This window comes from Falco cherrug, chromosome 3, assembly GCF_023634085.1.
Source record: "Falco cherrug isolate bFalChe1 chromosome 3, bFalChe1.pri, whole genome shotgun sequence".
Taxonomy (NCBI): Eukaryota; Metazoa; Chordata; class Aves; order Falconiformes; family Falconidae; genus Falco; species Falco cherrug.
In genome coordinates, this window is record NC_073699.1 from 58,070,145 (window position 1) to 58,083,015 (window position 12,871).

Below are 12,871 nucleotides of genomic sequence, written 5' to 3' on the forward strand. Positions count from 1 at the left end.
AACATTTTCCTATTAGCAGCACTCTGCTCAGATTGTTAACAGTCTGCAGTTTGCCTCATAGGAATGTGCACAGAAAGATCCTTCACATGGGCTTCTAACCATTTTTGTAGAAAAGGCTCACAAAGGCCTCTCTCTGTGCTTAAGAGATTTCTAGACAGGGAGGGAAGAACCAGGCAGAGAGGCAGGGGAAGACAATGCTTCATACTCCCTAACTCCATGGGGAACCTCCATGAAAGAAGGGCGGTTTCAGGTGGCGTCATGCCACTGTGGGGCTAGCCAGCTGTCCAGGGAAACCCAGGGGGCTCCAGGATGCACAGCTCTGGTGGCCTCTGACTCTCACAGTTGGCTCTCTCAGGGACCGGAGCCACAACACCTGAGACCTAAAGGCAAATCACTGTAGTGTCCCCCAGTCTTCCAAGGAGGCACTAGATTTCGACGTGGCTCCTCTTTAGGTCTTGGGTGTGTGATATCCTCATCTCAGCAAATAAAGCATGACCTGAATGCACACAGAAGTCTCGAGAGACACGTGAAAAGAATTCAGCATTAACAAAGTAGATGAAGAAAAGAAAATTTCAGTATTCTATATTAATTCTGGTTATTCTTTTGAGGTCAGACTCATAATTTTTAAGCAGATGAAAGAAATCACTTCCACCAGAAAAGCTGAGGTGAGCTGCAGAACTTAGAATATAATAAGCCTCACCACAAACTTTGCTTACGTAAATATTGGTGAAATCCTGTGTATATTATATTTAAAATACAAAAATATTTTAATATTTATGAACCTATCAAATAAAATGCTCAGCACAGTTTCTCTACAGTTTTTCTTCAAAATTCTCTGTAATTTATATGCAGTTATTGATGTTGTATACTCTTTCAGATCATGCAAGACTAATCTTCAAGGCCTAATGATGACAATATTCATTTCCTTAGTCTGATTAGGATTTTTAGCCTGAATCTTAGTCTGATTTTCCTGTGCAACATATCTTGTGTAGCCATTTCATACCTGAGAGAAATAAGTGGCACTAATTTCCAAATCACAATACTGTTTTCCATTCAGTTTGCACAACAGATTTAGGGTACATGAAAGTGTGACAGAAGCAAAGATTTAAAATTCTACAAGAAAAGAGAAACATCTATAAGAAGGCAAAAGGAGAAAAAAAAATTCTGTTTTTTATGTTGCATATTTCTATAGCAGGGCACTGATACATTCCACATACGCTTACTTTTCTAACATCTTTTTCTCAGTCCACAATCAAAACATTAAATCCATTTTTTTTTCTCCTAGAAAGAAGATGTGTGAAATCTTTCTTCGTGAAGTCCAGCATATACTCCTTTAAGTGAAATACCCCTAACCTCAATGTTCAGCTAATTGTTAAATGACTATGGTTAAAATAGTTGCATATAAATAAAAATTTGCTTAGTAAATACTGTGACATATGAACTAGCAACTGAAGACTGTAGAAATCTTTTAACTCAAAACCAAATTCAAATCCATCTTAATATTCATTTATTTAAATAAAGTGTTATTTATGTTGCAAATCAGGTTATCTTTGATAACCAGTTATGGCCCTGGTTATGCAAAGATTTAAGGAAATAATCAGCTCTAAGCTTACAAATAATTCCTATTTGCATACTTAAATTCAAGCACATTCTTAAGCCTTTTCAAGATTGGTCGCTACAGATGTTACACATTCAGCTTAGTCTGAATCAACCAGATTTCCATATGCATGTAGCATATTATTTTCCAATGAAAATGTTCCATTTATTCTTCCCGTTGCTTTTGATGATTATCATATACATTAAATGACTTTTCTGAATATGCAGTAATGAGCAGGTCTTCTGCATTTGGCATTTCCTATTTCTAGTTCACCCCTGGATTTAATTTTTTAATTAATTAAGAGGGAAGCCTTTATCAGAAAAGATGTTTGGGTTTTTTCCCCTAGATTATACACATTAGATTTCAATGGCATTTGCAAATTATAGTAAGGGTTAAGAACTGATATATTTCTCCGTTAAAAGCAGGGCTCTAGGTGATTTGGTTTCATTTGCCATGCCTAGCATTTCTAAGCATTTTTTGCACACAGTTATATTCACCGTTTCCAACTGTATCTCTGGTAAATAAACTGTACTAATTTCAAAGTGTACAAAACCATTTATATTAGACTATAGAAAAACAACCATACTTTAATTAAACCATACCTTTTCCTTTACTTCTATACATGCAAGTAAGTACACACATTTATAAAAGAAAAAGGCCATTTCATTGTTTTAGTGGGAAAGATACATTTTCCTGCCTGGTGTAAGGAAAGGTAGCATTTTCTGATCCACAGTCCTCTGTTCCATTCAACCTCTATTATATATGCCTGTATTACAGGCTCCTAATCATGTGAGATTAGCAGTCTCAACTCCTGTAATCACACCAGCTGTCAGAAAACTGGGCTTTATCTGAGACCTAAGCGACTCTTACAAAATGCTTGACTTCTAAGATCTACTAACAAAGAAATATTCAGAGAAGAGTCAATTTGTTCTGACTAACAGAGTATACCTAGAAAATTTTCAGACACTACATCGGGAGCAGTTGCAATCGGTGTGGAAGACACAGATCAGGATGCAAAATGACACTGAGAAATGGGAGAGATGAGATCAACAAGATGAAACAAGCAAGTGAGGGGTACTACCCTTAGTGAGAAAGCAAACCTGTAAATAAAATAGGAGGCAGGAAGCAATTGACAAGGTAATGGCATAAAAGGATCTTGGCTTTAACTGTACAGGGCAGTGTAATATTGCTGCAACAGAGATGGCACGCCTGCGTGCAGGGCATGGCACTGCAGGAGCACCACACCAAAGCCAAGGGAGGCTGGCACCGGGCTGCACTCGGGCTTTGGCGGTCTGGGATATCCCAGCTGGAGGGGTCCCTCACCGGAGGTGTGAGGCCTGCCAGGCCCAGCCGAAGGCTCTGGCCTCGTCCAGCTTCAAAACGTGATGCCGGAGACTGGAGAGAGCGGAAGATGACAAATGCCAGCAGCACTTTCCAGCCCGCGAAGAGCGTTACCTTGCCCTTGGAGCAGAACAAGGCAGAATCAGCACGGCCTGGCGCACAGACCGGGGTTAGGTGCGCGGCACTGCCCTCCCTCAGCGCGACAAGCCCCGTGCGGGGCCAGAAAGGGCGGCTGTGCAGGATTTCCAGCGTAAGGCGAGAGGCACAGGCCGCCCACCCCGCCGCGGCCTTGGGGCTTTCTTACGCCCCGCCGACCTCTCCAGGTCCCCTCAGCAACCCCGCGCCTCGGCGTCGCGGCGGTCACACGACAGCCATTGCCGTAAGGCTCTTACAACCCCCACACGCCTCCCCTGCGGGGCTGCGCTAAGCCCGGCCCGGCGGGGCCGACGGGGACGCAGCGGCGCTCCCCAGCGGGAGGCAGGCAGAGCCCGGCGGCGCCGAGGGACGCTCGGCAGAAAGACGGCCGGGCGGGGAGGGAAGGAGGAGGCGGTGGCGTCCCGTTGCGCCCGCCCCTCGGCGCGCTTGGCGGGAAAGGTCCGGCTTTGGCGGGCTCGGAGGAGAAGCCGCCGGCGGGAGAGGGACAGCCGGAGGCCACCCCGGCGTGCAGGGAGCCACCCGCGGCGACATGCCTGCCGAGGGGGAGCAGCAAGAGGAGGGTGCCGCTGGCCCGGAGCCCGGCGAGCCGCAGTACCTGCGGCAGGTCCGGCACATCCTGCAGCACGGCCACCGGAAGGAGGATCGCACCGGCACCGGCACCATCTCCGTCTTCGGCATGCAGGCGCGGTACAGCCTGAGAGGTCGGCACCGCCGCGGCCCCGGCCCCCTACCCCAGCCTGCCGCGGCACCGGCCGGCGCCGCCCTGCGCCGTGGGCGGGAGGGCGCCAGCTTCTCCCCCGGGCTGCCCCGCTTCCCGCCCGCCGAGCGGGAGGCCTCCTGCCGCTCAGCGCCGGGGCTCCCACCCGCTGCAGCGGCCTGTGGAGGCGTTTCGGTCCGTTCCGTCGGCTCCTCCGCCCTCTCCCAGCCCGCCGGCCTGCGGCAGCCCGGGCCTCTCCTCTCCGCGGCCCCGCAGCCAGGCCTGGTGAAAAACCGGATTAGATCTGTAAATAGCCTGTGCTGGGCCTTCCTACCATTCAAGCATAGTAGACAGGGTGGCTGTGAAATATATTTGTCAACAATTTTATCTTAAGCCTCTGCTTTCTGCAGCAAATGCCTACACACACATCCGTGTGCAGCACTGTGGCGCCCTCGCAGTGGGGTTCATCCAGGTCCCCGCAGATAATTCATCTTCCCCCACTGTCCAGGAAAATAAAAGTCAGCTTTTTGTCTTGCTTGATCTGAATATAAGAATTGCACATCCTTTCCCAGCTCCTTACTTCATACCCAAACTTCTGAATGTCAGATGGTGGCATTACCGTTTCTGGAGGAAAAAGCTAAGTCAGTTCGTTCTGACAAATCGCTGGTCTCCTCTGACACTGAAACTTTTTTTTCAGATCAGTTTCCACTGCTAACAACGAAGAGGGTATTCTGGAAAGGAGTGCTGGAGGAGCTGCTGTGGTTCATCAAGGTTGAGTATTTGGGTGTCTCTGGGTAGTGTGCCTCTGAGAGTGATATCAACAGAATGAACCAGTGTGGAGTGGATTAAGGAATTTAGGGTGACTGCAGATGCTTCTGTTCATATGGCAACAGAATATGTGCCACCACCTGATATTTTGACCACAGTGAAGGCCATTATCTTAAAGACATTCTGTGCATTTTAGTGGAGACTTGCATTGTTACCAATTGGAAGAGGGTTTTTTTTATGTTTCTTTTTAAGGGAAATAGTCTGAAATAGTGAGGGTTTTCCCTGATGTGAGTATACCCCACAGTTACAGAGCCTAGTACAGTGTTTTTTATTGGTGTTCGAATAAGAACTATAGGATGAAGTAGATTGTAAGCAATTTAATGATCTGCTTTTTAAATTTAGATAGCTTGTAGTGATTTCAACAGAAACAAGCAATGCAATACCATGGATGAAGTAAGACTGATATAAACAGTAGGCTTTTTAGTAGCAAAAACCTGATATCTAATAGAGCTAACAGCTGTAGTCAGAGTATTAAAATTCAACTGTAGATAATACGTTACAATGTAAGTGTTCCTTTATATTTTGTGACATTGTGCACATATGGGAAAGTCTACCTAACCATTTGCTAGATAGCAGGACTCAAATACACGTGTGTTTTTTTTAGAGTATCTTTTTTCAAATATAAAAGACTACAGACACTGCCCAAAGCAGAACACTTTCTAAGTTGTAGTTTTGAATGCCCTGATTTGGATATGTGGCAGAACTTGCTGAAATTTCTCTGGGTCATTTTATCATATTCGTCATTTTAACAAAAGGATTTTTAAGACCTTAAGCTTATTATAGGTGGCTGGGGAAGGACAATGCCTCAGCCATAAAATTTTTGTTTGTCTGTTTTCATCAGTCTATAAAGTAAAATTGTTCTCTGCAAATGTGTTTATGAAATAGTATACCACAGTTGACCTTGAGGCTGTATGCTTTGTGCATTCACAAAGTTAGAGGAATCCTGAGTTAAGTAACAGCAGCATGGCACTTCAAACTTTATCCTAGTATGTTGCTCATAAGTTTTATTCTGTCCGTGTGCAATAACCTCATCCAGTGCATTAATTAGACTGTTCATCCGTTAGAAGTGGAGAAATACTTATAGATGAGCAAAGCTTAATACAGCTGTTTCAAATCATGTCTTCTGTGTTGGGATTAGTAGGTAGAGTTCTTATTGTCTGTGTTTTTTAGGGTTCTACAAATGCCAAAGAGCTCTCTGCAAAAGGTGTGAAGATTTGGGATGCTAATGGATCACGTGAGTTCCTGGATAAGCAAGGTTTTAGCACCAGAGAGGAGGGGGATTTGGGACCAGTTTATGGGTTCCAGTGGAGGCACTTTGGAGCAGAATACAAAGATATGCACACAGGTAATCACGTGCAAATACAGTTTTGATTGCTTAGTGAGACAACTGTGACACCTTGATTTTAGAAGCCTGGGGAATGGGTTGTTGTTAAAGGGACCATTCACAGTGTGAACTGATAGCCGGAATAGTGTTTGAGAGGGTTAATTTAACTTTTTGAAAACTCAATTATCCTGAAAGATGTAGCTGTGTTTATTGTAGTTTGATATTTGTGGAACAGATGAATCATAAGGCATATGTTGTACTTTTATCTAGAGCAGGTATGGTCACTGATAGATGGAAGGGTGTGTGTCTGTTGTAGTCCAGAAACACGAGCTAGCTATGTTTGATAGCAGTGGAACACAGGCTGCCATTTCTGAATACTAATGCAGGGTCCTAATTTCCATGATACAGTGGTGCAGGCAAGAGTTGTTGTTAGTGCACTGCATTCATTGGAGACTGGAAGATAAATTTTTCCATTCTACAGCTGGAAGAAAGTAGGATGTATCCATAGCTGATGATGCTGTGGACAGAATAGCTGTAATAAGCTATAATGTGATGCAGTACCTGTTAGTATTATTTTCAGTGGAACTGATTCGTTAACTTATTCTGAAGTGTCTTGATGTCTCTTTTCTAAGTCACTGAAGCCAAGGGTGTACAAAAGATTTAGAGGACTACCGTTTCAAAAGGAGAGAAAAAAAAATGACCCTATTGGGTTGGTGAGATTTTTAACTCAGATTAACAACATGGTTGGTTATATTTTTTCCCCTTGCTTTTTGTTAACAGTCTCAAAGTTCACATTAGTTACAGATATTAGACTTAGTGGCGTGTTGACTGCTGGCAGAATACAGTTTTATGCTAATGCAAGTCATGCAGATTGTGAACTGACAAGTCTAAAAACTTAACTAAAATGTTTCAGCATTCCTAAACTTAGAAGGTTTGAGGCATAAAATGGTTTGGAAAAAAATGAACAAGATAAATTCCCATAGGTTTCATTACGAATAGGTTTCCTTAAGTTGCATTACTAATGGATAGGTAATTAGCTTCAGGAACTAACACAACCATTTGACAAGGCTTCTGGCACAGTGCTTCTGGCAGGAGAATTCCCTGAGATGCTAATTACATATTCCTACCTTGTTTGCCAGCTTGGGTCTCCCTGTAACCATAATTTGCTGTTGCTTTGCAGTAAGAGTTATTAGAAAAAAATTAGTTACCAGCTGTGCTGATTCACTGGCATGAGTCAGAACAATGAGTAACAACTAATGACTCTTTTATTCTGGAATCCATTCTAATGTTCAGTTAATTCCAGTGAATTTCTTATATAGCAGGTATTGAACCTAAAAGTCAGCCTGGGAGCGTCATTGGGTGAAATGTAATATCCTGTGCTATACGTGATTCAGGTTTCCTTCTGGCACTAAGTATTATGGAAATTTTGTTTTCATACATGACCTTGTGAGTGCTAGATGGATGCCTTTATTCATCTATTGTATTCCATCTGAATATGAGGAAGAACTTCTTTACCCGGAGGGTGGCAGAGCAGTGGCACAGGCTGCCCAGAGAGGCTGTGGAGTCTCCTTCTGTGGAGACATTCAAAACCTGCCTGGACATAACTGCGCACCCTGCTCTAGGAGAACCTGCTTTAGCAGGGGCTTTCACTGGATGATCTCCAGGGGTTCCTTTGAACCCTAACCATTCTGGGATTCTGAGAAAAACTTTCACCTCTTGAGCACGCAAAGGATGCTGGTATCCCTATGTTACTGTTCTTTTTTTTATTTATTTTTTAAGAAGGAGCACTGTAGCATGCAAGTTTAACGTGTAGAAAGGCATCTTAATCCAGAAATGCAATGAGCAAATTAGTTTAAATACCATGAATGACTAGGTGGTAATATCTTGCCCATTCCTGTACAGCTTTTGTCCTATGTAGGTAACAAGTCATAATGAATGATAAACATGCTTTGTCCAACTCATTTTTTGGTATTGCAGCTTTTATTTCCTGGGATGTAGTATTTATGCAGACTTCTTATTTGGTCTTTAAAAACTTCAGGTTGTTGAGGCTGGAATAAAGTGCTCTAAATAGGAATGGTCCTATTTCAGTGGGTGCTAAAGGTACTCAAAGCACATGGGAGGACATACGAAAATACCATCATAGGAATTTCACAAGCCTTAAAGCACCCCCTAAGGAAGACCAAGAAGCTTACATTTGGAGAGTGCCAACTGATAAATTTGATCACATTCAAGGTTACAATAAAATCTTCAGAGCTTGTTATTTGGGTATCACTTTTTAGTGGGATGTGGGCCGGGTTTTAAAAAAATACCATGACTTGAATCTATCTGGCTTAGGTTTTATTTGTTATCTTTCTTCAGATTATACCAACCAAGGAGTTGATCAGTTGCAAAAAGTGATTGAAACAATCAAAACTAATCCAGATGACAGAAGAATCATTATGTGTGCTTGGAATCCCAAAGGTATTGAACAGCAAACTTAAAGTGAATGCAGTTGCATGTTACCTTGCTGTGTGCTAAACTATGTTCTAATCCTGTGTCAACAATCAGTTCCATTTGGTCTCCTTGTTTATTCTTTAAAAAACTACCAGGAATGCAGTGAAAATGGCCAGGGGTTATAAGCTTGATTCTCTTTCTACTTAATTGCCATGTTCAGACTTCAAAAATTTTGAACCATTACTTTAAAGTTTTTCTCCCCAGTTTAAAGTGGGGGATATACCTGGCTACTGGTGTCTGACATACAGTCTATGTTCAAAGACAGCAGTTCTTATTTTAAAAAGCTTAAAAAAACAAAACTGAAAAAGAGTATCCCAAAGCAGTGTGTCTGGTTTTTAGCCATACAATAAATTGTAAACTTGACAAAACCCTTGAAACTAGAGAACAAAAATATTTGTGTTGTTATCATCTCCTTAAACATAGGTTGTCTAGATATCTATTCACTCTGTAGGGCTACTTCTAAACAAAAGCTAGTGCCAGAGAATGTTTAACTTAAACAGCAGTTGATCTGTGCATAAAAAAATAATTACCCAGCAATTTCCACTCGTGTTTCTCTAAGGGGATGCCACATGCTGTTGCTGTTATTTTTAATCTTAAATATTCTCAGATATGAGGAGATACCTCATTGCAAGTTTTCCTTACCAAGCTGTAATTGCACTATTGCACTTCTAAGTGTAGATAAACACTCAAAAGAACTATTGTTTTTCTGATTATTATTTTTTTATTGAACATTACTTTTATATCTCAACAAGTATTGCAGTGGGAAGAGAGTAATATGAAGCACTTGGAAGTTTCTTTAGGTTACATGCTTAATTTTACTCTTAATGTCTTTAGAGAAATCAACTGTCTTACTGAGGTGAGTAAAACTAAACTGCTGTGCAGCATTATGGCATAAATCTGTTCTGTGGAATATCTGTTTATGACTTCTGGTCATACAGCCCAGGAGACAGCTTGTCATGACCCAGACTTAATTGCTTAGGCAGCAGGTGCCTTTATACAAGAGTAAAAGCAACAGAATGATAGTGCCATTGAATTTTTGCTCTCTACTGTATCTCATTAAATGCTTGTTCAGGTTTTGCATCTGCTACATTTTTAACACACTAATGCTGTTACGATTTCTTCCCCCCTGCTCCTTTCTGTACTGCAATTTCTAGATATTTCTCTGATGGCTTTGCCTCCATGCCATGCCCTTTGCCAGTTCTATGTTCTAAATGGTGAATTGTCTTGCCAACTCTATCAGAGGTCCGGAGATATGGGACTAGGAGTGCCTTTCAATATTGCCAGCTATTCACTGCTCACATACATGATTGCCCATGTCACAGGACTAAAGGTAGGCTATTTAATCATTTTACTTAATCTTCTCTGAGAACTGAGGCACTAAAAGATTAGACTCTTCATGTCATGTCCAAGAAAAACTGGCATGAACATAGTGTTCAAAATTTTGCTGAACAATGTGTAAGAAAGGGCCCTATGAATTTACTGTGAATTGTCTCTGGTTTGTATGGGCAGTTAGGATCAGCAATGTAAGAATTTTTGAATTCACGTCAAACAGAAGATCCTCCAGGTCTTTTTAACTGAACATGTTAAAACTGACCTGTTCCACTAGTCTGCTTCTTAGAAATCATAACTGAACGCTTGTCCTTATGGGGTAGTAACATACAAGTGAATAAATTTTGTAGCATGTGCTTTTTATTGGAAATGAACAGTAGCTCAGCGGTTACTGTCAAGGTTCCAGTTTGGATATTCTGTCCACCTAACTTCTAGCTATAATTTCAGCTGGGTATTTTTTTAATTTCCTACTGTAGATGACTACGTAGAGTGGTGACTCCTGACTCCAGAGCTGTATTTTGTGATTTGGCACAGTAATTTAAATGCACTACGGTCTTGGCACAAGTGAAACCCCCTTTTCTTTAGAGCATGTAAAAAATTATACTAGCAAGGCCATTTGGGCCTGATCCTCCTGTTAACAGCAACATGAAGAGGATCTTGAAATAGGGAAGGATTGGACTTAACGGCAGTTGCAGACATACTTGAGAAATTAGGCCAAGGTGCCAGAAAAAGTGAAGTTTAACATTATGTCCATAAAGCAGCTGTTGCCTCTCTGCCACTTCGTCTCACAGCAGTGGTGGGTTTTAGCATAATATATCTGAGGGCTGATCTGCACTGGTCAGAGGGCAGGAAAATAATTGATAAAACTTCCCTAAGTTAAATTAGATTGCTTAGGGGCTGCTAAGTCACAGAACTTGCAGGCTTACAAGACCCATCTGGATGCTTGATAAGTGCTTTGTGGTTTAGCTTGTGACCGACACCTCCACTGCCACAAGCTACATTGTTTAGTGGTGATTAAGGCAAATAGTTGGAAACCAGCTTTGGCAAGTCCTACTTGCTAGAAGTGGAGTGTAAAAGCTGGGTGTCACTGCCCTGTCTGTTTCCATCTTGGTGAGCAGATCAGTAGTGCTCCATTCATTTACCAAAGCTATTATCCTAGCAGGATTTCAAAGATAATCTTTTTGGTAAACTAGTGGAAATGTCATTATATTTTCCATTAATTATGCATTAGTCTAAGAAGATAGTGTCCTTCAAAGCTTGCAAGGATGTCTTGGTAATCCAATCCAGTACAGAAGCTGCAGTTCCACACTAGAATCAATACTGTAAGCATTGTAATGTTTTGCTTTCCTGACTGAAAACCACATATATTCTCCTTTCTCTTCAGCCTGGAGAGTTCATACACACATTAGGAGATGCTCACATATATCTGAATCATGTGGAACCTCTGAAAGTTCAAGTAAGTACTCACTCTGTATTCTTGTATCCTTTTATCTTCCATAATGCTTATCCAATACAAAATTGGTATTATAAATATCATTTTGCAAATATGTGGCTTTTCTTCCTCATTTTTACCCTAATAATTGTAGTACCTTAACCTCTGCTCAGCTTAGGTCACAAACAGAAATACAATACAAACATGATTGAAACATGCATCAGTGTTTTAGAATGAAGTTAGAGATCCAAAATCTGTACCCCTACTTTTGACTTCATTGTTCCAAAACCTTAGAAAACCAACCATTCTGCCTAATACAGGTGAGCACAAAATAAAATGTCTTTGTATTATATCAGAAAAGGATAATTTATAAATTCACAGAGTTAGTCACTATTACTATTTGACTGAATAAGACTATATTTTCAGGAAGTAATTTGTTGCAGTATGAACAAATCAGAATTTTATTTCATGAGATTTAGCTCACACTGAATGTCCTCACCATTCATATGGTTCCAAACCATCCGGAGAACTAGTTTTTGGTTCGGACCTGAATGTTCCTGTGAGAAACTGCAGCACATTTGGTGCATATTTGGGTCAGAATTTCCAGTTTAGTTTCCTTTGGAAGGAATCTAATCTGTACCCACTGGAATTGCTCTGCAAATGGAAAATGCTTGCGGTGCATTTGGATGACCAGGGGATCCACTTCAAAATTATGCTACTGGTCCCTATCAAAATAGTAAAGTAGATTCCACCTAACTATTTTTTAAGTGAGTCTTTTTGAGGAGGAGGGAAAATTTACATCGTGTATTCTGAATTGAGATTAATGAGATCTGTTTTATAACAAAATCTATGTCTTCAAGTATTAGTTTTATACAGTCAACTTGCTTTTATTTCAGCTTCAGAGGGAGCCAAGACCTTTCCCCAAACTCAGAATTCTTCGTAAGGTTGAAGACATCAGTGACTTCAAGGCAGAAGACTTTCAGATTGAAGGTTATAATCCTCATCCACCTATTAAAATGGAGATGGCTGTTTAATGCTATAAACCGGCTTCTGTTAATGTGGAAATGTACCTAAGCTACTTAGCTTTCACTGTACTTAGTTATTAGTTTTTTCTATATACTTCAAAAGATGCATACGATACCGGAAAAGAAACAGATGCTAATTGACCAGTACTGCTTTCAGTACTAAACTGTGGTCATACAGAACAGATGATTATTTATTCCAGCTGTACTATGCAGGTGCTAACCCAGTTTTGTTACTGAGATAGTTTTCTACACATTGTTTCAGTTACCAGTGGCCAGTTCTGTTACCATGTAGTTATTACGTGTGAGTAGCACTTGCTTACATCCTTTGTTTAGTGCTGAAAACAAGAACTTTTGTGTGATTGAGGATTCCTTCAAGGTTGTAGAAGTGTTTAAATGTGTTCTAAAGAGTTTAATAAAGTTTTTTAAAAAAATTCTGGAAGGGATGCTGCATATTTAATTTTAGTATGTTTGTTTATAGCTAGTGGTAAATAAGAGTTGGAAAGTAAAGGTAAATTCCATTTTATTTTAGGATGTTGCAGGGTAAAATCTAGCGATGAAAAACAAACTCTTAACTTCCTGTCATCTTCATAAATGAACCAGCAGGAAGACAAAAGATCTTAATGGAGCTTGATCTGAAATGCAATCTCTG

General features: G+C 41.1%; 1 protein-coding gene across 3 annotated transcripts; it reads left to right on the top strand.

The window, feature by feature from the left end:
* The first annotated feature begins 3,506 nt into the window (after positions 1-3,506).
* Positions 3,507-12,656, top strand: TYMS (thymidylate synthetase). 3 transcript variants are annotated; one of them, XM_055705673.1, is made up of 7 exons: positions 3,507-3,795; positions 4,489-4,562; positions 5,790-5,964; positions 8,302-8,403; positions 9,677-9,766; positions 11,150-11,221; positions 12,094-12,656. In XM_055705673.1, exons 1-7 carry the CDS (start codon positions 3,624-3,626, stop codon positions 12,138-12,140), a joined length of 732 nt encoding a protein of 243 aa, XP_055561648.1. In that variant the 5' UTR covers positions 3,507-3,623; the 3' UTR covers positions 12,141-12,656. The 3 variants fall into 3 exon arrangements, with proteins under 3 accessions (XP_055561648.1, XP_055561647.1, XP_055561646.1); XM_055705672.1 differs by having other exon boundaries at positions 5,790-5,853; positions 9,591-9,766; XM_055705671.1 differs by having other exon boundaries at positions 3,509-3,795; positions 9,591-9,766.
* The last annotated feature ends 215 nt before the right edge of the window (positions 12,657-12,871 follow it).